The sequence below is a fragment of the Zeus faber genome (assembly GCF_960531495.2).
Source record: "Zeus faber genome assembly, chromosome: 1".
NCBI lineage: Eukaryota > Metazoa > Chordata > Actinopteri > Zeiformes > Zeidae > Zeus > Zeus faber.
In genome coordinates, this window is record NC_137193.1 from 56,701,866 (window position 1) to 56,729,858 (window position 27,993).

Genomic DNA, 27,993 nt, shown 5'->3' on the forward strand with positions numbered 1-27,993 from the left:
GGCATGCGCGGGGAGACACCCGTAGCCTTTCAATTCACAGAGGGATAGGGAATATCACAAAGGATAATTGAGAACCCAGGGATCACCAAAAGCTAAGTGACCTACTTCCCCCCAAAAAATATGTATTTAGCAAAGGTAGGATGTCATGGGGTGACACCTGCCATGGCAACTGCATACGCCTGATCTCCATACGCCTTGTTTTTTTTAAAGCGAAAAGCCAATGGAGCCACCCCAAAAATGTTTTGCACATGTCAGATGGTGGGGATCATTTGGTCAGGCTGGCAATTATTCACCTAATCCCTTTCTGGCAGGTTACATTAAACACACTGAAAACCTTAATATCCTTAAAGATATAAAGAACAATATAACAATATGTAACTGTTTTGGACATACCTGTCTGGTTAAGGACTCTTATAAGGAGAGCTATTGGCATGAGTCATGAGTCTCCAGCATTGGTGAATTATTGGCATGAGTCAAATTCTGCAGACTTCAAGGTTAAAGTGATAAAGGGCTTGTGGCGTCTTCATATTTACAGCATTTGTTTATTGTCTCTTGGGCTTTGATTCTTGCATTTCCATGATGCACACGTTTTGTGCATCAACATTATGTGTAAATGGAATTTAAAAGCAATTGTGATTGCTAAACTCTCTCAGCTGGAGCTTTGTTTGTCTGTGTTTGTTTGTTGTCTCATAAAGTATCATCAACATTTGTGTTTGGCCTATTATTTGAGATAAGGAGGTGCCATGGACATAATTAATGGGTACCATATAACCATATAAGTGCAACTGGGTAAGTGAGTGAGTACGTGACAAAAAACTCAGTGATTGACTCAGTGAGTGAAATTGAGAAATAATATATGCATATATCCGATATATAGATTATGAGAGAGAGAGAGAGAGAGAGAGAGAGAGAGAGAGAGAGAGAGAGAGAGGGGTGCCAGAGTCTTCTTCAACATGTCCTCTCTTCTTATCTACCAGCCCGTGGGCAAACCATCATAGTGAAAATATTCCTGCCCCCGGCTTTACAAATATGTGCTATCCATGCCAGTAATAGTTTGGTGATTTCATTTCTATTTTTCCAGCATAAGTTCCTTATGAAATTATTCTTTTCTCATCGTTTGCTTATTTTTTCCGAGAAGTTAAGCTTTGATTTTGTTTTTTTTATACACGACTTTCCAAGGCCTGTTTCCTTATGCTGTCATATCCTGTTTTAAAGTAAATGCACAAACTGTTAAATAAACATTTCCTTATAGATCGATAGATAGATAGATAGATAGATAGATAGATAGATAGATGGATAGATGGATAGATGGATAGATATATAGATAGATAAATATGGAAAATATTCTGTGGCACAGTTATTATTTATACATAGTAAATGTATCTATCTATCTATCTATCTATCTATCTATCTATCTATCTATCTATCTATCTATCTATCTATCTATATATCTATTTTTTAATTTGTTTGTTTGTTTATTTTATTTTTTTCTTATTAGTTTATTTGATCGTGTTGGACATTTTTAAGCGGGGATTGCTTTTGTGTTGCACCATGCTGATATTGACTGCAGGTGGGAGAAAGGGAAAGAGACTCCTCTTTCGTCCGCTTTCTTCACTTTCCTTTCAATCCAAACACCTTATCGTCGTTTCGTAATTATTCTCTGGCCAAGCATTGGAAAAAAATGGATTGTGGTCATTGAAACAACAAAAAAAAACAAAAAAATTGCGTTCATTTTTTTCCTATGTATATCTTTTAGGTTTTCTCAAATGAAAATGATTCATTTTCTCAATTTCAAGTTGCGAACACCTAAGAAATACGGACTTTAGAAATTTCAGTTGATCCGACGACTCATTTTTTCAGTGAATCAAAAAAATGCAAAGGAGAATGAGAGAATGATTGTAAAGAAAATGAATATTGACTCACCCCCAATCTGAAGCGCAGGGAGAGTCTCGTCGCTCCCTCTAGCTCCTTATTCCAGCACTGGACAGCGCTCGGTGCGGTGCGGACTGGAGCTGCCGGAGCGCATGCGATTCTGCACTAAATATCCACTATTACCTTCCCGGACTACGCTGTGTTTACATGGCTTCTCGCGGGGCTTCTGACAAGGTTTTCTTTTAAGTCTCTGGACATTTTTTTCTTCTCCACTAGTGCGGAATAAGTGACGACTGTTCGCAGAAATGCTTCCACCTCTATGCATATTTTGCACAGGCTTGAGGTCTCAGACTAGGGCTTTCGTAACACTTGGTCAAAACAAGGTTACCAAGGTAAGTTTTCTGCCTCACTGATGAGTTGCTGTTGGATACATCCTCTGACATACAAAGGAACCTGTTGGATTTACCAAAAAAAAAAAAAACCAAAAAAAGAAAACACCGCCCGTCGTCTTTGTCAGGGACACTAAGTTTGGAGAGTTTGGTGTCTTTCTCCCTTCAACCCTTGTGATATAATAAACCATGCTTGTATGCAACACCAGTGCTATTAAGGACTGGGGCTATTTCCTCTCTCAGATATTGCCTCTTATCAACAAAACCACGGGACTGGTCAACCAAGGTTTAGACAAGGAGGCTGTGACCACCACCATGGTGACTGCTCTGCAGCCGGACAGTGGGATGAGCGCCAGTAAGCCCCCTCTGAACTCCAATCACACCTCAGGCGTGGATCATATCTATCAATACTCTTATTCCGAGAGTGACCTTCTGTACACAGACTACAGGACGCCCGCCCGGGACTCCATCCCTCTGCCCAAAGCGGTTCTGTACTTGGTCATGGCAGCTCTGGTGGTGGTCGCCGTGGCTTATGCCATAGTTGGACACCTGGTCAAAGACGTGGTTAATGACTTTGTTGGTATGTATGTGATCCTTTCTTTCTCACTCCCGTGTGTGTGTGTGTGTGTGTGTGTGTGTGTGTGTGTGTGTGTGTGTGTGTGTGTGTGTGTGTGTGTGTGTGTGTGTGTGTGTGTGTGTGTGTGTGTGTGTGTGTGTGTGTGTGTGTGCATGGGTGTGTGTGTCATATTGTATGTGTATTAAGATGTAAAGGTGTACATGCTTCTTTGGGAGTGTATTTTGAATGACACAAAAATAGGCTATATTTCAAGACTTAGGTTAATGTTTTGGTGAGGTGTATGTATATGTGTGTGTGTGTGTGTTTGTATGGTCACCATTCATTTATTATAATAATAATAATAATAATAATAATAATAATAATAATAATTATTATTATTATTATTATTATTATTATTATTATTATTATTGTTATTATGATTGTTGTTGTTATTATTATTATTATTATCATTATTATTATTATAAAATCATCATCATCATCATACTCATATTTTAATTTATGATTGTTATTATTACTTATTAATAATAATAATTTTCACTCGGATTATTGCACCACTAACATGGATGCATTCACGTCAATGCAAGACACTGAATAAATGTGTCTCTTAAACTGCTAATTGAATTGATTACAGCATGAAACTTTGCAACACTGATAGAGCCTGGTCGTATCGATTAAAGGACATTTCAAGAACATCCACAAAAATCTCTGGAGAAATTCTTCATTATGTAGTGTCTATGTATTTATCTAATGTACTGGAGGGTGTTATTAATCTCAAACATAACGGGTTCTCTCAAGCATCCCGTATCAGAGAATGACCTTGTAACGGAAAACACCTTGACAAACTACACCTGGAGCAAAAGATTAGGACATGGATTAAGAAAGGAAAGATAGTCAATGTTGTCTACAAAAATATAGTTGGTATTGTAGGAGTGCAGTTAAATTACACTTGGATTGTTTTGTCTGTCATATCTCCTCCAATGATAAATATTAATAGTAAAGACAACACACGTTAAAGGGCAGCAAGGTCCTATGCATCATGTCACATTCTGAATAAAATGTGCCCACAGAGTGCCTAACATTCTTGCTCTTTTTGCTCGGGATGTGCAGGTGGAGGGAGGCCCATTGTTGCGGCGAGCGACGGCGGTGAAAGCGGTGAACCAGGTAGAAATGTGTGTGTGGAATACAGTGTGCAGCACTTAGTACACCGCTGAGATGCCCCCCCCCCCTCACCCAGTCAACCTCTGGAGCTTATCTGTCTCCCCGCCACTCCTCACCTCCATGTGGCGTCCCCTGACCCCCCACCCCTACCCTGCCTCACTCCGCCTCACCTCATCCCCTGTCATCCCCATACACACACACTTACATGCATATGTCCATAAAGGTACAAACACAGAGACTCGCGCTCACTGACACAAGTAAACACACACACTCCTCTCCCTTTAGACACACATGCACACACACGCACGCACGCACGCACGCACGCACGCACGCACGCACGCACACCCACACACACACACACACACACACACACACACACACACACACACACACACACACACACACACGCACACACACACGAGAGAGAGAGAAAGGACCTCACCGCTGACTTACAGATGCACCCACGCTGTGCACACATTTCCACAGACCCCCACAGACCGGGCTGAAGGATGTTTTGGCTGCCGGGCATGTTGCTGAGGTGTAAATGTGGAGGATGTGAGCACTGTGTGTCTCTGTTTCCTTCTCCCGGGGGAACGGCAGAGAGTGTCTTAAGTCTGCTGGTGCTGGCAGCACGATGCTCTACTTTCGTGACATTATTTATTAAAAAAAGAAATTGTTGATTTGTTTAGGCACAATACTATAAATAGAAAGGAAATAGAAATTACATTCCTGATTTCTAAAATAAATCAGTACTAATATTCCTACTACTAATGCTACTACTATACTACTACTACTACTACTACTACAACCACTACTACTAATAATAACAATAATAATAATAATAATAATAATTATATTAGTATTCATATTATTATTGTTGTTGTTATTGTTATAATAATACACATGTAAATACCCTTTTAAATAATAATAATAACAATAATAACAATAATAATAATAATAATAATAATAATAATAATAATAATAATTATTATTATTATTATTATTATTATTAATAAAGTGGAATGCCCTTTTGTCTTATTTAGGTAGTGTCCCTCCCCGTGGTGGAAATTAATAACTGAGGACTTGTACTCAAGTACAAGTCTCGACTCGTACAATTTTGAGCTGTTTACTTTACTTGAGTAATTCAATTTAATTGGACTTTATACTTTAATTTAACTATATTTCAAAGCAAATCATAATTTCTATTCGATGGATTCAGCCACATTTAAGTCTGTTTTAGCTTTCCTAAATGTTTTTCTTGATACAAGTGAACCTGTCTTTACGAACTAAACCTCTTAACTTACCTTTTAAGTTTGATCCTTGTGGCAATAAGTCAAACAACCAACTAAACAATCACATCTGTACCATTAACACTTTAAATTAAGGGTTATTGCACTAAGGGTCACACTGAGATACGGGACTTATACAAGACTCTTAGGGTATTTAACTTAAACGTAGGTGTGGGATATGAGTACTTCTCCACAGTAACAAGCAGCAGGTAATGAGAATCGATTGATGGATGAATAATAGTTGTGATCATTTATTGCCGTTTTTTATCACTTGAGGTATCATGATTATTTTTACCACCACTGGCTTTATTCCATAATATAATGCTCTTCGGTGCTATTGTTGTATTGGAAGCTAAATTAAGATGAAGACTGGGCACTGTACAATCTGGAGATCTTTCAGTCCTGCGGGCTTGGTCTGTGAGCATGTCACCATGAGGGAGTTTACTGAGATACCCCCCCCCCCCTCCACACACACACACACACACACACACACACACATATACACACACACACACTGCTCCTTCTGTTTGTTCTCCACACTGTCAGTCAGCTGCGATCTCAGCTTCTTATCTCAGAGCGCCGTGATTGATGCAACTCAATTCAAAAGGCTCCAGCACACATGATGGAGTTGCTGAACAGCCGACATCTCCTCAGAAACAATTTTACGCTGCATTGACTCTAATGGAATTACGGAGGCAAAGCCAGCACAAATTTGACTCTAATATAGTTTGCGTTTGTTGTTTTTGATAAGATGTGATGGCAATTTTTGGTGACTTGGTCTTGATGTACTCTACAGTAGCATCCACTAACCTCTGAGCGCCTCCTGCGAGCCGGGGTCATCTCAGCGATTCACAATAATGAATGATCTTCATCTACCAAGGATGAAATGTGCATCTGCTTGAATGCGAAGCAGAATCCATAACGCGCCTTTGTCTTTCTCTAGATTGGATGCTTGGCTCACGTCACGTCCCCGGGCGCCGCAAAAGTGACATCAATAGTATCTCCAACCGCCTGAATGAGATGGGCGAAAGGCAGGTGGAAATGAACTACGTCGCCCTGAACCACGCCAACCACCTGGGCTCCGGAAAACCGGAAGAGCTGGCGGTCACCGTGGACGAAACAGCGCTGACGTCGAGATGAACGCGGCGGAAAGCCTCGCAGGCTGACACCCACGCCATCCTGTCGCCGCCCCGCCCTGAGATTAAAAATGAGGGAGCATCGTTGCTTTCGTTGCTCGTACAAGCACAGGGACGAGCCCGTGACACGACCGAGCCTCCAATGCGACGGCACCTGCGACCCCTCGATCAAGGAGGGGGAGCCGCTTTGATTAACGCCCTCCTGTCACCTCCGAAGGGGGGTTTTGAATGCTTGGGCGCCGCGGTTTGACCGGGACTCTTTCGTGTGTGAGTGGACGAAAAAAGAAGAAGGCGGGTTTTTGGAACAGCAGGCGATTTCAGATTGAGCTGATGTGAAAGTGCCGCTCCTGTCCATGTGAAACGTCCAGACTCACTCTAGATATTCAGTGCAGTGGCCACTTTGTATTCATGTGTGCTACTTACTTATGAAAACCATCATCAGGAACAATAGTGTTACTCAATGTTCAATTTCTCTGGACACACACAACATGAGTAGTGTCACAGTGGTCACTTATTTTCCTGCAGTTTGCATTTGTCACCTTAAAGGTTTTTCCACACAATCTCGTGGCACCCTCTCTGTTGTACTTTTCTTTGTCTTCTAAGTCTTATTATTTCTAAGTGTTGCTGTGATTACCGAGACATATTAACAGTTAGTTGTTTTTGTAATAGCACAACTGTATTTTGTACTTTCATGTTAAAAAGCTTGATGTGCAAAAGTCACGTCATCTAAAAACAACAATTTCACTTGAATGCAAAAAAACAAGGTAACTAAATATCTAACTGATATTACTCATGTGCAAATAAATGAACACTACTGTATGTTATGTATAGGTTGCGTATTTCGTAGAAAAAAAAAAAAAAAGGTAAATGAATCTGGGAGTTTTGGGTCTTTGTTCTTCTGGTTAAATGCTTAGTAAGGGCTCGCAAATAAAACATCCCAACGGTATTCAGTGCTTGTTCCCAACTGTATTAATATTCAGTATAATGTGTACAATGGATTTTCTTTTTAAAATACTTTGATTCGACATTACCTCACTGTCAAGGGCTATGTCTTTGATAGCCGTCAGACTCCAGAAAAGAAAATTCCTCCCATGCTGCCATCCTCTTGCCATAACACAACACAGCCATCCAAAAATCCTTTGCATTCTTTTGACAGAGCAGGATGCCGGGCATGCAGCGCATTACTGATGCAGTCCAAGGCTGCAGATTAAAGAGATAACATCCACAAGCAAATTAAATAGAATGGAGAAACAGAATGGAGTAGGACAGTAGAATATGCTTTTGTCTCGTCTCATACTCTGGAGGGTGGGCGCGTGATTGGAGAGGGCCAGTACAGTAACGCCTGTATCTCAAGGACACAGAAAGAGGAATGACAACGACAAGGCTACACGATGGCTTGTCGAAGATTTTTTATTTTTTATTTTTTTTACAATAGTTCAGAGTTGCATTTGGCGAACGAACTCAAAGCTAAAGAATACATCTTGGATGCGTTCATTCACTGTTTTCCGTTCAAATCACTCAATAAATCTTTTTTTTTTTTTCAGATTTGTCGTTGTTTTTTTATTCATCTTTTGTGTGATAAAGGTATAAATACGCACACGCAAAAACTAACATTGCATGTTTTTTGGACTTAACAAGCGCCAAATAGAAGGAAAACCACTCAGTGAGTCACACCACCTACAGTCATTCAGGCCTTGTAGGTGTAATTTCAACGTCACTAATTAGATTTATGTAAATTAGAAAAAGTCATGTTAGGGTTCATTAGGCTCAGAAAGAATAAACACAAACAATTTATATAGTAAATGGGATCATATAGTAGATACAGTAGCAGCCACGACTATATTTTTGAATTTTTCTAAATCCTCAAAGTTGCAATTCATAAAGGCTGTTTTTCTCCTACGGCTACATCTTGTTTACATCCTGCTTCTCACCAGGTTCATGGCCCGCTGTGGAGCCCGCAGACAATGACATTTCGGTAAAGTTATAAATAAATAAACAAGTTCAGGTACAAAAAAAAAATTGAAAATGCTTTCAAGTTGTTTTCCACTGCCCTGTGCTGGGCAGTTCATACTATCATTCTTCAGGGGAAGAAAACATTACACACAGATAAATATGGAAAGCAAATTATCACCAGGAAACCTTTGTCTACCACAAATTGTTTATACTCCTATTTATTTTCAACCAGTACTGTCCATGTGTCTGTAACTGACTGACTTTGATGTCAAATTCATGTCTACCCCAATCCATATACGTTTTAACATAATAAGAAATAGTAGAGGTTATTAAAGGTCATTTGTGTGGTATGGAACTATACATTTTTAAATAAGATCTGTAATATATAATATATTGTATATATATAATATCGGCACAATTTCAAAATCTTACCACTTGGGAGACATAGTTAAATTGCAGTGGTTCAAAAATACATTCGAATAAGCGTCATGTCGGAATAAGCATCATATTCTAATATTTAGAATAGTTTGGGCAATTATCTTCTCTATTAGTAGTACAGCGCTGACACCTAAAGGCCAAAGAATAGAATGCATGTAGTTTGAAACGTCACCTAGGTGACGGGGGGTGGCGTTATTCACTCTGCATTCTCAGATATTCATGGGAATCGTTGTGTTTTTGAGCTCACCAGGATGTTTTGACGCATTAAAATGAACATCTCGCCCTTGATCAATTTATCGGTCACTGTTGGGATGTTGATCATTTTGGATTTTAGCGTCATGCATTAACAAAGAGATGTGTCTCTGACAACGAACTGGCCAGGAATTATAACAACACACACACATATATATACGTGTGTGTGTGTGTGTGTGTGTGTGTGTGTGTAAACCAATCCATGCATCCACAAATGTAAACTTCCATCCAAGTGGGAATTTGTGAAGTATTGGTATTGTTTGGTGATGAAAAACGATTGAAAATTTGCGGATTTGCTGAAATTTAAGCGTCCCTGTGCATGAAGCGTAGATCGTTCTTCAAATGGCCATCATGTTGTGTTCGCAAACAAACGTTTAGAGAGCGGAACACTTGATATTCACCATTTTCAACCATAAATGCAGACAGTCGCGCTGTTCCTCCCAGGTCCGTTCCTCTGGAAACCACGCACAAAACCAGCCACAACCCCGATGTTGCCGTGGAAACGGCCCGGACGGGCGGGGGGGGGGGGGGGGAGCTATTAGGAGCGACGCGATTGGCTACATTAGTCTGCCACTAAAACAAAAATATCCATTTTGATTGGTCATCCCCACCGTCGCTCTCGTTTCGCGCGCCGCGATTGGCTAGCGGTGACACCGTTTAGCCCGCCCACCTGAATGAGCTAGCGTTATACGAGTGGAAGAAAACGAACAGAGGAGGAGGCATCAACACGTAATGGGAGCGAAATGAGAGCGTCCTCTGGGCTGAAACGTTTGCCTTCGAGGATATAATCAACTTTTTGGGACTTTTAGTCCATTTGGGTATATCCGAAAAATCTTCCCCGGAATGTGGCGAGCTTCTCGGCACCGTTCTTAGCTCGAGTCACGATGGAGGAACCTGCAACAAGGCAAGTGGTGCAGTCTCGGTATAGATAATGGAAAATAAGAGTTATGGAAAATGAAGGGAGTCCAACATGACCTATTCAAAAAATAAAATACATGTTGTTTTATTTATTTGTTATTGTCACAGAGAGCTCGATATGTCGCTGTCCGACGCTGCATCGGACGACGAGCTCCCACTACATTTACCCCTGGAGGAGGGGAGGGGGAGTGGGAGCGTCCGAAAGGTGGGCCGCACACGCGCATACGCACACGCACACACACACACACACACACACACACACACACACACACACACACACACACACACACACACACACACACACACACACACACACACACACACACACACACACACACACACACACACACTTCATGCCCTAAGCTGAAGATACTGTATATGACATACCACCAGATTTATATTGTATTATGAATATATGATGATGATGATGATGATGATGATGACAGCACCCATAACAATAATAATAATAACTTTATTTATATAGCACTTGCATCAAAACAGAGGTGAGGCATCCATTGTTATCCGTGCCTGTATTATTGTATACATATTAATCCATCCCTAACATTCACCATTGATTGAGTGGCTCCCGTGGTCCTTCCCCTCCTGCCTCCCCGGTGGCTGAGTGGAGGGGGCAGCAAGGCAAGCAGCCTAATCCACGCATGCAGCCTGCGGATTACTTGACATGCACTTGCTAAACAGCTAACTGGGTGAGGGGGAAAGAAGAGGTGAATGGCAGAGAAGCCGTGAGGAGGGCTGGGGTGGGATAATTTGGGATGTATACGGGGAGTGTGTGTGTGTGTCCGGCGGGGGGGGGGGGTAAGGACGGGATGTAGGGAGGATCTGGAGTGTTTACTTTATAGCCACTTCAGCCGTCATGTTACAGAACGTGTGTTTACCGTGGAAGCAAGAACCAATCATCCATAATGCACTGTATGATGGTGAGCGAGGTTTTCACAAGATGATGTTGGCGTGAAGAAATATCTATAACATTGATGTCGGGGGAAAAAAAGGTCGGTTCCACCCCAATGTTTTGTTCATTTCTATTCAAAGAAATTGTCTTTTCTTCTAAGCGAGAAAGCCTAGTGACTGTTTTTACTACCGCTGGTTACTTCACATGGTGTATCCCCTTCATTTATCCATTCTTTATTCATATGAAAATACATGGAGAGTGGATAATTGAAATCCAGCAAAGCTCAGATAAAAGTCTGTAGGAAGAAAAGCAGGTTAAATGATTATTTGACCAGTGCATGCTTTGTCCGTCTGCCACTTTTTGGATCTCTCCATATGTGTTTTCTTTGATTTCCTCAAGGGATGTGACCCCTTTGCCCAGACGCAGCGCAGTAAGCTGCAGCACCGACGAGCTCGCATCAACCAGCAGATCAACAAGGAGATGCGCATGAGAGCTGGGGCTGAGAATCTCTTCAGGTAGGTTATTATACTATTACATATACTATTAGTAAATTTACAGAACATTCGCGTCATCAAAATATTACTTACCCTTTAGGCCTGTATTCATCAACTGTTTCTAACTATTCAATAGAGCAGTGTTTCCCATCCCAGGGTCAGGGTCCCCTAAAGGGGGCTGAAGGGTTTAAGGGTGTAAGGTTATCAAAAATCTATTCACAAAATATGTTGCACAAAATCATACTTACTGGATTATCTCCAGAAACAAATGCATGTATTGCCCTTGTTGCATTGTCCTCAGTTGAATAGGCCCAAATCCTATCAGGACAGTTAGAAAACTCTTGTGTATAACATAATCTGCCATTGTAGCATGTAGCTACTTCTGAGCCACAAAAATGCCATCGTTTTAAAGTCTATATCTCAAGACTTACCTTAACTTACAGTATATGAATCACATTTTTTGTTTAGTTTTGTTTTGGTGAGTTTTTCTGCGTGCGTGTGTGTGTGCGCGTGTGTGTGTGTGTGTGTGTGTGTGTGTGTGTGTGTGTGTGTGTGTGTGTGTGTGTGCATGTACATGTGCGTGTGCGTGTGCGTGTCTGATAAAGCATTTAGGGCCCAAGCTCCCATAATAGATTTTGATGTGAACGGGGTGACGCTGTGCTCAGTCAGCTCTTCTCTAACATGCCTGTCCTGTTCAGGTCCCTGCGGCCTAAATTGCTCTTCAACCTTTAACCTTTTGTCTTTTTGATGCTCACGCTTGGTCCTAAATAAAGGCCAACACCCCACCCCCACCCACTGCACCGCTCACCCCAGTCACCGCATCTCTCACCCCCGTAGCCCCCCCAGCACACACACACACACACACACACACACACACACACACACACACACACACACACACACACACACACACACACACACACACATCCCAACACCACCCAATGTAATGGCTCCATTCGTGCTTTTTTTTACATACACACCTGTTTTACATGTTTTCCATACTCATCTGATAGCCATACGTAATCAATATGCAAACAGACACTGCTGTGTACCGGCCTTGTGTTTTAGACCAACAGGCTGTCATCTACGCAGTCTGCCACGGGGTATCAGCGAACAAATGAGAGAAACCAAAAAACCTGGTGGCAGAACATCAAAGGATCTACTCCCAAAACATTAAGATCAGTTTTATCCCCTTGAAATTCCGAGCTTCTACTTTCCTCCCTCTCTCCTTCTCTCTCCCAATCTCAAAACTTTTATCAGGACCAGACTCACATTCTCTCAGCATTAGCTCAATATAGTAACAATTATGTTAAGTTTCATCCACTTGTGACATTTAAATGAATATGTAAAGAATGTCTTTGAAAACCTGGCAACAGTAGTTTGGAGTAACATTCAAAGGTTACTGTAGTGTCTGGGAGAAGCCTTTGTTTATTTGATTTTGTGAGTTTTAATGCTTATTTCACACCAAATCCGTAATCGCAACCGGAACCGATCCCCCCCTTAGTGGCCGTCAGATGAACTGCGCTTGTGTTTTGCATCATAAAACTAGTAAGGGGAAATTAGAGAGTTTTTTTCCAGTGTTTTCCAGTGAAACAGGGAGTAGTTTGCGGAGCTGGATGTTTAAATGTTTCACGAATGAGAGTTTAAAACTGCCCTTGTACTGTGTTTGCAAAGTGCAAACAAAAGTGAAAAATACACACAACTCAGTAACATAAAAAGAGATTTATTGGTAGTGAATATTGTGACACCCGTCGTTAATTTTAATAACGTCATTATTATCTATTACATTATTATAAGACTAATTGACTTCGTTTTTATCCCAGTTCAAATTAAAAACAGCCTGACTGATTCTATATTGTAGTATTGTCGGACTGAAACTTGTCGCATGAGTTGGAAAATTTGAACGCAACCTGGAGCCTTGACGGGATTTTTGAGTGCCGAATCCGGCTCAATTGGAGTGAATGGACTTCTAGTTTGTTTTTGTCGTTTGTCGGCTTCAGTGTGCAATGGGCTTTAAAGCAGTGGTTGCAATCTATTGATTTAAAGTCATAAACTAAAATTGTTTTCATAAAATTCAAATTATTTTTATACATTTTATTTTGGGTCATTGGGTTTGTTGAAGAAGACTCTGCCTGGCACCCCTCTCTCTCTCTCTCTCTCTCTCTCTCTCTCTCTCTCTCTCTCTCCCCCCCCCCCCTCGCTCTGGTGGAGTGGGGGTGTGGATCACTTCATTAAGGCTCGCAGCCACTTTCTGCCTCTCTAGTGTTGCTGTGTCAGGTCGGACTAATAAGACCTGCACCCACAATGGTAGTCGCTTTAATTAAAAGACAACCAACTCACTGTCACCCTCCCCCTTCTTTCACACACACTCACACGTCCGCCCAAACTTGTTTTTTGTTTTTAATTAAAGGAGAGGTTCAGTATTTTTTCAAGCAAGGCCATTTTCTTAAAGCATGTCTTGCATAAACTATAGTTTCATGGACCATATTTTGACTAAAGTAAACTTTACTCAAAACATGTTACTGTTAAATGGCCTCACAGGGACAACAGGAGGGTTATTGTTATATTGAGACATATTTATATAGTACCTAACAGTAATTGTATTTTATCAAACGCTAGATTATACAATGACTTTTATTTGCAGGTGTACAATTAAATTTGTATGATTTGGCTGCAGTGGCTGCCCCATTTGACGATTGAAACAGTAACTGGATGATTCTAATATTACAGCTCTCTGTGAAAATGTGGTCTACGCTACTCAGGTTTAGGCAAAAAGAATATTAAACAAGGCCTCCAGTGAAAAGGATTTTAGTTGAGACCTAACGTAAAAAGGCACTGGAAAATGTATCATAGGGAATTTAAAGAGGCTAAAAGCCTTTGCTTAATTCTGTCTCTTTTTCTGTAACATGGATGACTCAGAAATTTTTGGGAAACCAGATCAACTTGATAAAACTCCTCTACACACACACACACGCACGCACGCACACACACACACACACACACACACAACCACAACCACTCCCTCCCTTTTTATTGGGATTGGGGGTCACAAGGACAAAGAGGACCCCTGCCAGCCCCACAGCCTGTCTCTAATCAACAGGCTTTGTGTCCGACAGCCTCCTCCCTCACGTTCCCATGAAGACATTCCCAGCAGTTGCGGGAAACTCGTCTCCAAGTCGAAAAAGCAGAAATCTAGAATCGGCGCTCCACACTTCCCACCGAAGAGCGGTGCATTGAAACGGAGTTGTGTTAAGTGGAGTAAAGGGGGGTGTGAAGCTAATGAGAAAGGAAGGGAGCTGAGCCAAGTCATAGGTGTCTGGATTGGACGATGAAGACGTCACATTATGTGCTGGCATGCGCTGCTGGGCGTGCTGTCTGGGAATTCAGCTGAGTGTGAGCCTTGTAATCGTGTTGCCAGAGGTGGACTCATTACTACTACTCTGGATCTAGTATTACTCCAGCAGGTCCTCTCCTGTTCTAAAACTTAATTGAGTAAAAACATATTTAGTCTCATTTTGCTTAAGTTGACTCTATCAGTACTCTGCTGTTGGTAAGAATACTCTGGTTCTAGCTGATCTTGATGTCAGTGCCGTAAAATACACATTGCAAAGCGCTCCGTCTGTTTTTAAATGCCACTTTTTCTCCTCACAGTCCACACTGAATTAACTGTTTTTATTTGAAAGGTAATTTAATTGTCTTAAATGTTCATTTCATGCCGCTATACTGGTAGTACACATCCACCTTCAGCTCCAGCCATTAGCCATTAGTGCAAATAATTGTAATCGGGCCATTATAAAACTGTCTGACAGCTCTAGTTGTAGAGTGTGCAATGTGCCTGCAAGCCGGTGTGTGTGAAGGGTTACTTAGGAGCCCATTTAAAGCGGACTAATCAGATTGCCATGGCTTGACCTTTGATGTTTCTATGTCCGTAGCTGTGCGTGAAGCAGAGAGGGATGGCAGATAAACTGTAACTGAGGTTGAGTTGATGAGTTGCTCATCAATTGAGTTGATGAGTGGCTACTGAGATGGTTAGACATACAATAAGAGGATGTGTGGGTGGGTGCGTGTGTGTTGATTGGGAGGAAGTGTTAAGGTGTTTCTGTCAAAGCAGTCTATAAAGTCCACATGGTATATTCATAAATAACAATAGAAGTTATTAAACATGCAATTTCAGTACATTGGGGTGATTATTGTCATTGTCAAGATGTGGATTTAAAATTCTAAAGACTATCATCTTGTTCCTAACCCAATGATTCAAACTAGCAAAGGTCATCACACCTTAATCACAATTGAGCCCCTTTGTCAAATGTCCTACTGTATGTAGTCTTCTACATAGAGTGCCATGGGTATTTCTTAATGAATAAAAAACATGTAAATATAGGTATCTGTCATTCTGTGTGGAGTCTAGTATAGAATGAAATAACTGTATATGAAGGAAAGGGATTTATCTGCCAATCCAACCTGCCATGTAATGTGTCTTCTTCCTGGTTTTAAGTAAAAGACAATGCAGCCACGCCCAGAATACTGCTGACAGGATCAGGAGGGGTTTTACCACTTGCAATGTATCGTACAGTAGTTTGCTTCAGTTACAGTTAACATATTATGTATTTGTTTAATCACTTGGAAGGTACACTACTCTACATGTGTGTGCAGGGGTGTATGTTGGTGGCCGTTCTTCTATGTCTTCTTAAAAAAAATAAGATGAGGTTCAATCTACAGTACTGAAGACAAACGAACTAAATGGAGTAAGTAAAAGATGTTTATGATTGTGAAACTATGGAACAGATCTGTTCCTGGGAGAATGTCACCGCTGATACCCCTTTTTTGAGATATCTCAGATTAACAAGAACATTGGGATTGAACCACACCCCCATCCCCCCCAAAACACACACACACACACACACACACACACACACACACACACACACACACACACACACACACACACACACACACACACACACACACACACACACACACACACACACACACACACACACACACACACACAAATGAAAACACCCCCATCCCTGCAACAATGTGAGCTTGGTTTACTCACCAGCAAGACTGTTCCCTTTGTTTTGGGGAGGAGTGGAGAGTTTGGCATTGAATGAAAAGAAGGCGATGGAGGAGAGCCTGGATAACGACGTGAGTGACTGAGATGTTTCACACTTGAACACGGCATCTAGTAGTGATGCCTTTACAACTTTAGAACTGTGTTTTCATGATGTCTGCAAAACTCAACCCTGATGTCAGTCTTTTCATTTGTGGTATAATTGTGAAGCGAAAAAAGGTCAAAAATTCTGATGATAATTTAAAGGTATGGTTTCAAATAATGTGTCCATAGTCTTGGATATTTTTTCCTGTGTGTGTGTCTGTGTGTGTGTGTGTGTGTGTGTGTGTGTGTGTGTGTGTGTGTGTGTGTGTGTGTGTGTGTGTGTGTGTGTGTGTGTGTGTGTGTGTGTGTGTGTGTGTGTGTGTGTGTGTGTGTGTGAATTGAGGTAGATTTGCTGCTAAATTGCAGCAACTTATTAAACAGTATTAAAAGAGGTTTTGCTCAAAATACAAAGACAAATACTGTACATCTTGCACTGTGTCCTGTAGGGCCACGACCAACAACAAGGTGAAGGAGACCGTGGCTCTGGAGCTAAGCTTCGTCAACTCCAACCTGCAGCTCCTCAAGGAAGAGCTGGACGAGCTCAACAGCAACATGGAGGCCTACCAGACTGAGAGGTAGCTGGGTCATTTACAAACACACACACACACACACACGCGCACACACATACATACATAAACACACACATTAGTTTGCCTCATTTGTATTTGTTCCCAGCATTCCAGGCCACCCTCATTAGACCAACAAGCACTATAATTAGAAAAAACAAGATACGGATGCATTGTGTTCACAAGCTGTGTGTGTGTGTGTCTGTGTGTGTGTGTGTGTGTGTGTCTGTGTGTGTGTGTGTGTGTGTGTGTGTGTGTGTGTGTGTGTGTGTGTGTGTGTGTGTGTGTGTGTGTGTGTGTGTGTGTGTGTGTGTGTGTGTGTGTGTGTGTGTGTGTGCGTGTGCGTGTGCGTGTGTGCCTGCGTACATGCGTGTATATATGAGTAAATGGCTGCGGATGGGTCCCTGTATGTAATTGTGTGTGTTCCCCTTGCTCTATCTGAGCACATCCAGGAGATTTTCCCCTCTGAAGCCGCTGGTCCCCGGAGGGCCAAATCCCCTTATTAGAGCGTCATTAATGATCCCGTGCAGAGTGTGCCGTTGTGGGTTGTTGGGTGGGGGGTGGGGGGCTTAGGGGTTAATACAGGGATTTGGCTTTGCTTATTAGGAATGAACAATACGTCTACTGCTTTTTTTATGGACAGCCAGATGGCAGAGCAGATTCCACTGTGGACCGATAGTTGTAGTTGATTTTTGAGGGTTCCTTTGGGTCGAAGGAACAGAAGTGTTAAGGTATAAACAAACTGCTAATAATGGAGCTGTCACAATCATACAAATAAGTGTCAACAATGTACAATTGACAATGTACAATTCATTTTATGTCACTATCAAAGCATAAGCTTAGAAAATTGGAATAATCTGTCTACCTGTCGTGGAATGTATTTATTGACCAACTGATGGATACCCGCCTCATTTTTATTCTGTTCATTGCACTATTTCTGACATTGGTTTAAAACTCCTCTGTAATTCTGACCGTGGAATCTAACGATTTTGCAAAAGAAATCATGTTTTTTAATTGTTATTTTTATATAAATTAAATGTACAAGATATAGAAGCATTATTTGGATTATTGATATCTCCTATGTGTTATAATGTCATCCTGTTTGCCATTGATAAATGTTTGCATACCAGTATTGAATTTGTTTTCCCAGCGAGGCGGTCAACGTTCCCATGATTCCACTGGGCTTGAAAGAAACCAAAGACGTGGACTTCACTCTTTCGATACAGGTGAAGGAAAATCTCCTCAATATCACAAAAAAAGTTGTGTTTTAGTGACCTAACCAATAAACGAACAGTTGTTTTTTTCTTCTTCTTCACTTATCTTGTCTTATCAATATTTCGAGTAATTTTCACTCCATCCAGTGTCTGGTCTCCGAGCTCAGGTTAACAGGCCAAAGCAATGTATTGGGCGTCAGTGGATTTGAAACCACTTTACTTCCACAAAGGGCAAGTCCAGGCAGCATGCAGCGAAGGCAGAGCTGGTGGATTCTCATGACTGTGTTGTTCTTCTTTGTTACAATAGAAAACAGGTCGAAGCAGTTGAAATGAAAGACAGCTCTTTTCTAACTGTTGATGTTTCAACACAACCTCTGAGAACCACATTTGCTGCTCTGTGAACGGTTGCTCACCATGCTCGATCTCTTCTCGCTCTCGCTCTCTCTCTCTCTCTCTCTCTCTCTCTCTCCCTCTCTCTCTCTCTCTCTCTCTCTCTCTCCCTCTTTCTCTCTCTCTCTCTCTCTCTCTCTCTCCCTCTCTCTCTCCTTTGAGATTTTCTAGGTGGGGGAAGCAGAACTTGCAATTAACAAAACCAGAAAAACTAAAACACAGAGTGATGGAAATCAAGAGGTTGCCCCATTGTTGGTTGCTCTGGTGGGAGCCAGGATGTGGGTTGATTTTAGCTTTTGCAAACTAATGAGTGAGGTGCAGGATTTCAAACAACAGTGGTGCTACCAGGACATGCTATAATGTTGTTGCGCTGTGTTGTGTTTGGTTGATTCCTTGGTGTGGTGATGTAAATAGGTCCCCCCATTGCAGTCTTTTTTTTATTGTGTGGTTTATAATGATTTTTATTTATTTATTTATTTATTATTTTATTATTTTATTTTTGTTAGTATTATGATTACTGTATCATTATTACGAATGTGTTCTTATGTATTTATTGCCTTGTTCTACTGAATTGTCTTCCAGCTTTTGCGCTTGTGCCACTGGAATCAGTAGACACCAAATGTGTTCAATATAAGTGTTTTTTTCTCTCTCTCTCTCTCTCTCTCTCTCTCTCTCTCTAATGTAGGACTTCATCTGCGAACACTACGGGGAGGACAGCTCCCTCTACAACCAGGAGATGAAGGAGCTGATGGAGCTTAGACAGGTTCACAAATAATGTTTGAAATACAGACGTTGTGTTCTAAACGTGTCTCCTTTGTGAGGCCTGATGCTTGGTTGGTTCACACATGCTGTTGTTTGGGCAGGCCATGCGGACCCCCAGCCGTGACCAGGCGGGTCTGGAGCTCCTCATGGAGTACTATAACCAGCTGTTCTACCTGGACCAGCGCTTCTTCCCTGCTCACAGGAACCTGGGCGTTCACTTCCACTGGTACAAACATGTAGATATTCTTTCTCCACCTTTTTAATAGCCGCATCCACACCATTCTGTACATACACTCATCCAGTGTGTACAGTGTGAACAAATAGCATTAACCCACGAAAACATCTTTAAGCAACATGCAAAATAGTGGTATGAAGTAACAAATCATTCATTTTCATTTTGAACTGTTGCGTGATAACGTTCATTCATTTTGCTCATGCTTTATTTCCTCTGTTGATTGACTGATTGGATATATTGTAGAGCACTGAAATCATCAGAAGTACAGAATAGTCCATTTTGACTCTTGTCATCAGGGTGAAGGAGTCCACCATTTACAACTTTTCTTCTTGGGGAAGGATGTTTTTTTTATTTTTTTTATTTAACTATTGAATTGTAAAGAGAAAAGCCTCCAATCACAGTAGAACGTTGACTGATTGATCTCACTTCAAGCCCTGTGATTGTTCGAATCGGAAAAATGAACAATCGGAAAAAATAAATGCAGTCTTTCAGCAGAAAGGGATTTTTTTATAAAGGAAAATGCGATAAATGTTTTATTTAATTTATGTATTCTCCATTTTCTATTATTCCTTTCGCAGATTATTACGCCTTGGTGTGTAAAAAAAACAAACAAAAAAAACCTCATAAAATAAATCTTCCATGGCCTTAATGTGCCGTTGTACGTATTATTGGAAAAAACAACAACTAGTCTATTCTATTCTATTTTATTGTCAAGCAGCTTCTCAGATCTATGATCACAACATCTCAATTTTATTCTCTCTTGTAGGGAAAGGATAGGATATGTAGTTAGTCTGACCTTTCACACAAGCTCCTTTTTTAAGGCTGAGGGAAATGGATCAGCACCGTGCACTGTACAGTTACAGGGGAGATCTAATGATATTATATGACATATTCACAGTATGAATGCATCCAAGATGGCCCCCTTAATAAGTCATTCATCGTTTTCTTTTGTTGTTTTTTAACATCAACATATGTTCCTGTGCTTCCCAGGTACGACTCCTTGACCGGCGTGCCGTCTGTCCAGCGCGCGCTGGCCTTCGAGAAGGGCAGCGTGCTGTTCAACATTGGCGCTCTCTACACGCAGATCGGCGCTCGGCAGGACCGCTCCGCCCCGTCCGGGATAGAGCGAGCGATAGAAGCCTTCCAGAGAGCTGCCGGTACTTTAACCTCTGTGTTTCGTAGCAGCACTATTTGGCGCTCATCATTCAACTCAAAGAGAAAAATAGGATGAAAACAAAAGTTATGAAAATGAATGATTAGAGAAAGGTTTTAAATACTTAAAAAGCACTTCATATATGCAGTGAGTTAAAGTGCAAAAAAAACATCAATTAAAGGACTGTTCCTGTACCTCGATGGTGTTTTGTGTGTTTTCTCAGGCGCGTTCAATTACCTCAAAGACAACTTCTCCAACGCGCCCAGCCTGGATATGAGCGCCCCATCGCTCTGCATGCTGGTGCGGCTGATGGTCGCCCAGGTGCAGGAGTGTGTGCTGGAATGCGTCACGCTCACTGAGCCCGACGTCAACTTCACCTCGCAGCTCCGCCTGGCGCAGGAGGCGGCGCGGGTGAGCGCGACGCCGCATGACACAGGAGTAAACGCTGCTTACTATTCTGACCCCGCACGTCGATCATGTCCACGCCTGCTTCCCACAGGTGTCGGACGTGTATGCCCTGGTGCAGCAGACCATGGCGCAGCCCCTGGTCAAGGACTACGTGCCGTTTTCGTGGGTATCCATGGTTCAGGTCAAGTCGGAGCACTTCCGTGCGCTGTCGCACTACTACGCCGCCACCGCGCTCTGCGACCACAGTGCACGTGAGTTCAACCACAGGCGTGTTCAAACGGTTAACTTCCCCTTTGACATAATAATAACAACAAGTTGGTTCCCATTCTGTTGTTTTGTTCTACTTTTTTTTTGAAAGGTTGAACTTTACCCTATGCTGTATTTGTTATAATTGACCCATTTCAAAGCCAAATCCAAAATAAGTCGACAATGTCATATGTACACACGTGTGTACATATGACACGTACTCATTCCACTGTAGTTCAGCTCGTATCTGTGTGTGTGTGTTGCTGCTGTGCAGAGTCGCCTGCGAAGGAGCATGAGAGCGATGAAGAGGCGGAGAAGGCCTTCCTCCATTTCCACGTCAGCGCCCCTGCGGGACCTCCGCTCAGCCAGGTCCTAAGAGACCCGGAGGAGAGACGAAAGCTAGGTAAACACACATCATCATCCTCAACCCATGTGTGTCAGATAACAGATGATAACAATGCTGTGTGTGTGTGTGTGTGTGTGTGTGTGTGTGCGTGTGTGTATGTGTGTGTGTGTGTGTGTGTGTGTGTGTGTGTGTGTGTGTGTGTGTGTGTGGTTCTCCTCCAGGTAAAGCCCACCTGCGGCGTGCGGTGATCCGGCACGAGGAGGCCATGCGCGTCCACAGCCTGTGTAAGATTCTGAGGAAAATGGACATCCTGCAGGACGTCCTGTCCCTCACACACAAGCGTTCGCTGGACAAGTACTCGGAGCTGGACCGCGAGGACGACTTTGACGAAATCGCCGACGCCCCGGATGTCCAGTGTGAGTCTCTCTTATGGAGAAAAAAAAACTGATAATGAGGCTGAGTTAACCCAGACACTGATTGACATTGTCTCCTGTCGCCAGCGCAAACCCACCAAAAACCAGACATCACGCCGCCCAACTTCTCCACGGTGCAGGTTACTGACATCTTCCAGCAGCTGGTGAGGGACACCACCTCCTGTGTTTGGCTTCATATTAATAAAGCAGCTATGCATTGTATACATTTGTAAATATGATATTTGGTTCATTATGGCTGGTTGGTCTCGGAGTATGATTCTAATGAATGTTTGTATATGCATAGACATTTTTTTAAACGGAGCCAGAACATTTTTGTACATATTTGTTAAGCTGCCAAATCAAGATGACATGAAATGATCACGATGATAACACTGTGGCCGCAGGGGCCTCTATCTGTGTTCTGTGCGCGGGCGCGCTGGGGCCCGGTACGCGTGATCTGCCTGCAGAGAGGAGAGGGCGGCCTGGGCCTCACGCTGAGGGGAGACTCCCCTGTCTTGGTGGCCGGTGTGGTGCCTGGAGGCTGCGCTGCGGTGAGGAGCGATACCCTGCTTGCTAGAACCAAACACAACCAACCACATACCCCAGTGATTCCTTGTCAAGTCATTATATAAAGGCCCCCGAAGTGCAATAAAACTGAAAACAATACATTTCACCATCTTGGCTCATCGCTCAAAAACATTCATATCAGAAAATGGGCAGAAGCTGCTCCCCCCTCTACACTTTCTTACATTGGAATAATCTAAATATTGTTTTTTGAATTACATTGCTAATCTTCTTTTCTGATAACAACAAAAAACTTTTTACAAGTTTTTTGTTTTTAACAAAAAACAATTATGTTCAGGACTTTATGCTGTGTCATTTATTTCCCATTGCTTGTGTTTATATCTTTGTGTGTGTGTGTGTGTGTGTGTGTGTGTGTGTGTGTGTGTGTGGGTTCAGGAGGCGGGTCTGAGAGAGGGAGACTACATCGTGGCGGTGGATGGGCAGAACTGCAAGTGGGCCAAACACAGCGAGGTGGTCCACATGCTCAAGAGCTGCAGCGAGCGAGGGGTGGAGCTCAGCGTCGTCACCCTCCACTCCCACGACACACAGGTGTGTCTGTGCGTGTGTGTCTTTGAAATATCATACACATTTCTTTAGCATCAAAAACATTGAATCGTATATAAATACTGGAATACCTTTAAAATAGCCCTTTTTGTGCTGAAGTGCTTGAAAAGACATTGAAAATAACACGATAATTGAAAACAGGCCTGAACGATTAATCAAATTCAAACTGACATCGCAATTTAATTGAACGCAAAGGCTGCGAATAAAAAAAATAAAAAAATAATCACACACATATATATATATATATATATATATATATGTGTGTGTGTGTGTGTGTGTGTGTGTGTGTGTGTGTGTGTGTGTGTGTGTGTGTGTGTGTGTGTGTGTGTATATGTATATATATATATATATATGTATATATGTGTGTGTGTGTGTGTGTATGTATATATATTTGTTTGTTTGTTTGTTTGTTTGTTTGTTTGTTTGTTTATTTAATTATTTTTAAAGGTAAGATAGGCGGCTGCCCAGGCGGCATCCCAAGGGGGGTGGCCGCGGAAAGGGAGCGATCTGGAGAGATGTGTGCCCCAGCAATGGGGTGTTCGCGATTGGCGCCCCAGAACAGTGTGTTTTTATTTTATTTTACACTCCTAATGGAACGAAACAAGTGCGTACTGAATGAAACCACCAACTTATAGCGATTGTTTTAACCAAACCTCCGCGCTGCGGAGGAGCCTCTTCTAGAACACTGCGTCCGTTGGGTCTTTGGTCGCAGAGCACACGTGGTGGCACTCGTGCATGTTGACGTACAAGCGCAACATTTTTATAGAAAATAACTTTCTGCTGAAACACTGCATTTCAATTTTCAGATTCGAACAATCACAAGGCTTGAACTTAGATCAATCAGTCAATATACTGCTGTGATTTAAGGCTTTTCTTCTTACAATTCAACAGTTTAATAAAGATATGTTGTTGTCATACCACAGAATGATGTATTGCTTATGTTTAGTGAATAATACAGAACATAAAGAACCTTGCAAGATCGCATACAGAATCGCAATCGCAATATTGGTCTAAAAAAATGCCATCCAATTATTTTCCCAAATCGTTCAGCCCTAATTAGACCTGTGATAATCCCCCTATTGAAATCGTAACAAAAAAAAAAAATCCAGAATTTCTTTTTTGACATAGATGAGATTAATAATATATAATATACTGTATATACTAATATAAATAATAGAATAGATGAGATTAAGATTAAGACAATATTATATTTTAATTAATAAAGATCATATTCAAAATAGGTTTTATTTGTTTTGTGTGAAGTCTTTGAAAACAAAAAAAAGCGCTTAAAAAACTACTTGAATGTCGTTGAATTTCATTTTCGAATGGCAGAATGGACCCTGTTTATTGAGTGTGTGTGTGTGTGTGTGTGTGTGTGTGTGTGTGTGTGTGTGTGTGTGTGTGTGTGTGTGTGTGTGTGTGTGTGTGTGTGTGTGTGTGTGTGCGCGTGCGTGCGTGCGTGCATGCGTACAGGTGGAGCGGCGGTCCGTCATGCTCTCCCACAGCGGTGACAAGGAGAACGTCCGCCAGCGCCTGCTGAGTGGCCAAAGCTCCGCCTCCCTGCTCAACTGGAACAGGAAGAAGAAGAGCGACAGGGGCGAAGTCGCGAAGAGACTGGGAAGCACTTTCAGCCTGTCGTTCGGGAGCCTCAGGGACACCGAGTCCATGTACTGAGGCCGCGTCACAAAACCCCCCCCTCGCCACTCATTCTCCCGTAACAAAGGGGAGCTAGGAAGCGCCGTTGGAAATGGGACGGCCGATCCGATAGGCCGTCGTTAGTTGTGACCTTCACTTTCAAGCCAAGACCAACGTCTGCCTCGTAGCTCGTCACATCTGTCACACGTTTTTGGTTTTTTTCAAACAGGCAAAAGGGACGTAGATGTCACTCTCATCCCCCCCCCCCCCCCCCCCCCCCCCGAAAAGATACAGCATCTTAAGAAGAAGTGCTCCTCAGAAGTGCCAGTAGGGGGCAGTAGTATGTCTGTATTGGTTTGGGACGCAGCTGGAGTCTCAGGGAATCACAGCGACGGGAGACGAGTCACCGCCCGTGCTGCTTTGCGTCGGGCCAAACTTGTTTTGAGGGTAAACGTTGACGCGTTTGTTCCGATCACTTTCCTCAACGAAATGAATTCATTACCGAATAATGATTTAGTTGAAGAACATTTCTGGACCGCTCAACCGCTCAGTTTTGTCTGTATTTTCTAGCATGAGCAACAGTGAATGCACGTCGAGTTATTTCTAATCAGCGTTTGTGGTAGTCTATAATCTTTACTTTTCTTAAAAAAAAAATTTTCCCACTGTATCTAGTCTTTCCCTTTTTACTTGGATTTACTCAGTAAAAAGGGAGCATGCTGTACAAACAACAAGTCAACCAGAAATTGTTTGGTCACAAAAACATCCAAAGACTGATTACTGATCAGTTTTACCAAAGTAGGCAGCTCTCACCCAGCCCCTAGCGCTTTTAAACTCAAAATGTTTTAATTTGCATTGTGCTAATCACTATCAGTAGAGAGAGCGTATTGTGAAATACAGTATATGGATATTAATTTAGCTAAATCTGTGCACATTTTATATTAATAAACACATTGATTGTGAGATTTTGAGCGTCCTGAATGATCCTCATGTCCCACTAGCACGGACACGCTCCTCTGTCACATCATCACATCTTTAATTCACATTTGTTAATCTCTTCGCACGCTCTTGTATTCCGTCCTCTCAGTATTTTTTAGTTTGTTTCTTAAAATGAGCAAGAGTACACATATGTGTATGGCACTTCAGACATGTGATATCTTTTCTACCCAGAGCATGTGTTTTTTTACATTTCAATGCACTGTCACTCTGTTGCAGAGAACAAATGTATTCTAATGAATAATGAAATGTTGCTGTTCAGTGACTGAATAATGCAAAACTGAACATTTCAAGAGTAATCTATTGTGTTTGCAAGTGAGTCTGGTACATGGAAAATCATGTTGGAAGGTATGAAATGTTTGCGTCTTTGAGCAATCCTTTAATGTGATGTCATAATCCTTAAACATTTTCTTACTGTTGTTTTTTTTTTGTATATTTGCCTTGTGTTCATGTTTTCTGTGAATGGGAGAAAATGTCTAGAAAAAAAAGGTTTTAAAATGTCTTAAAAGTCTAGCCACTGGTTGTTGTTGTTCAAAAGTAATAGCTTAACTAGTCTTCTATTTTTATTTTATTTTTTTACTTAAGGAGTTTAGCAACTAAAATTTGAAGAACTTAAGCTTTTTTTTTGGTCCTCCAAATCAAATTCATGCAATGGTTTATTGTTGCCATGATGTTCATTTTTTTCAGTCGGTACAACTTTTGTCCCACGGTAGTTTGTGTTCATGGATGTTGTGTCTGTGTTGTGGGTGCATATGCGAGCGAACTTGCTGTTGAATTGTTTGCTGTGTGTTTTTAACGTAATCACAGATTTGTTATTTTGTTTTGTTTTTGTTTTGTTTTGTTTTGTTTTGTTTTTCTCTCTCTGTCAATGACAAATTGTTCTTTGTTGGGAATTTGCACAGTATTTCTTTCACATGGATATATTGTGAAAGTAAAAAAAAAAATTATGAAAGTGGTTCGTGTGCCAGTCTTGTCACGACCACCAGCGCTCAGTGTCAGTGCGTTTAAAGAAAAGCTGCCTTAATATTTCCTTAGTAGCATCCAAACTGATATATTATGATATTCCAGAGTCTTCTCAGTGGTTTCGGAGCCTCCGTGGGTCAATGGGGTTATTTCCAGATATACCAAAAAATTAAAATAAATCAGTAGATCAATAGGCAGCCCCAGCGCAACTCTCCCAAGTCACTTACGGCCCTAATGCTCTGGCCCTTTTCCCTTCCACGCATAAATTCCACGTTGATGGTTATTCCTCAGTGCGGCCCCTCGTGTGTGCGCACACACACACACACACACACACACACACACACACACACACACACACGCAAGACGCTGTAGCGGCTGTAAATGTAATGGGATGTGTGTCCTGTTCCCCTGTGACCTTCTGGTATTAGAGTGCTCCTGTGTTTACCTTCCATTGGCCAATCATTCTTCAATCACTAATCAATAAAACAAAGCAGCCGAGAGCTATTGACCGTAGCAGGACCAGATGGTGATGGACTCGTCTGTGCGTGAGAGGCTTTTTTTTGTGGTGGATAATATACTTGATGTATAAAAACTTGGGCATACATCAAATGAAGAACAATCAAATTTATTACCATTTTTTTTTAAATATGAAAATGTTTCATATAAGAGCAGAATATCTGTCTTTTGCCGTGCCCGGATGACAGCCATCTATCTGTGTTTTTCATCAACTGACATTGGCTCATTTATCAAAACCAGATGCAATATGTTTTTCGAGAAAACACAAAGATTTATCCTCGCATTTAATGGGAAGTGTGATACACATCAATTGTTGCATTGTGTGGCTTTGCTGCCATAAGTCTTGTATCCAACACAAGCTCCTTTTCTGATAGCACACTTTTTTGGCTCTGCCAGAAGGCCAAGAAGCCGCTGCCAGCCTGCTGCCAAAATGTATTGTTCAGCCTTTCACAATGGTAGAGCACGGCCAACAATGTGGTTT

General features: G+C 41.8%; 1 protein-coding gene across 1 annotated transcript; it reads left to right on the forward strand.

Moving 5' to 3' along the window:
* Window positions 1-9,860: 9,860 nt before the first annotated feature.
* On the forward strand, window positions 9,861-25,093 carry rhpn1 (rhophilin, Rho GTPase binding protein 1). The gene is made up of 16 exons (XM_080003145.1): window positions 9,861-9,972; window positions 10,095-10,187; window positions 11,292-11,407; window positions 16,991-17,119; window positions 18,261-18,336; window positions 19,400-19,477; window positions 19,578-19,702; window positions 20,702-20,868; window positions 21,088-21,275; window positions 21,364-21,523; window positions 21,793-21,921; window positions 22,086-22,280; window positions 22,365-22,441; window positions 22,682-22,828; window positions 23,238-23,390; window positions 24,879-25,093. Exons 1-16 carry the CDS (start codon window positions 9,949-9,951, stop codon window positions 25,077-25,079), a joined length of 2,058 nt encoding a protein of 685 aa, XP_079859271.1. The 5' UTR covers window positions 9,861-9,948; the 3' UTR covers window positions 25,080-25,093.
* Window positions 25,094-27,993: the final 2,900 nt, after the last annotated feature.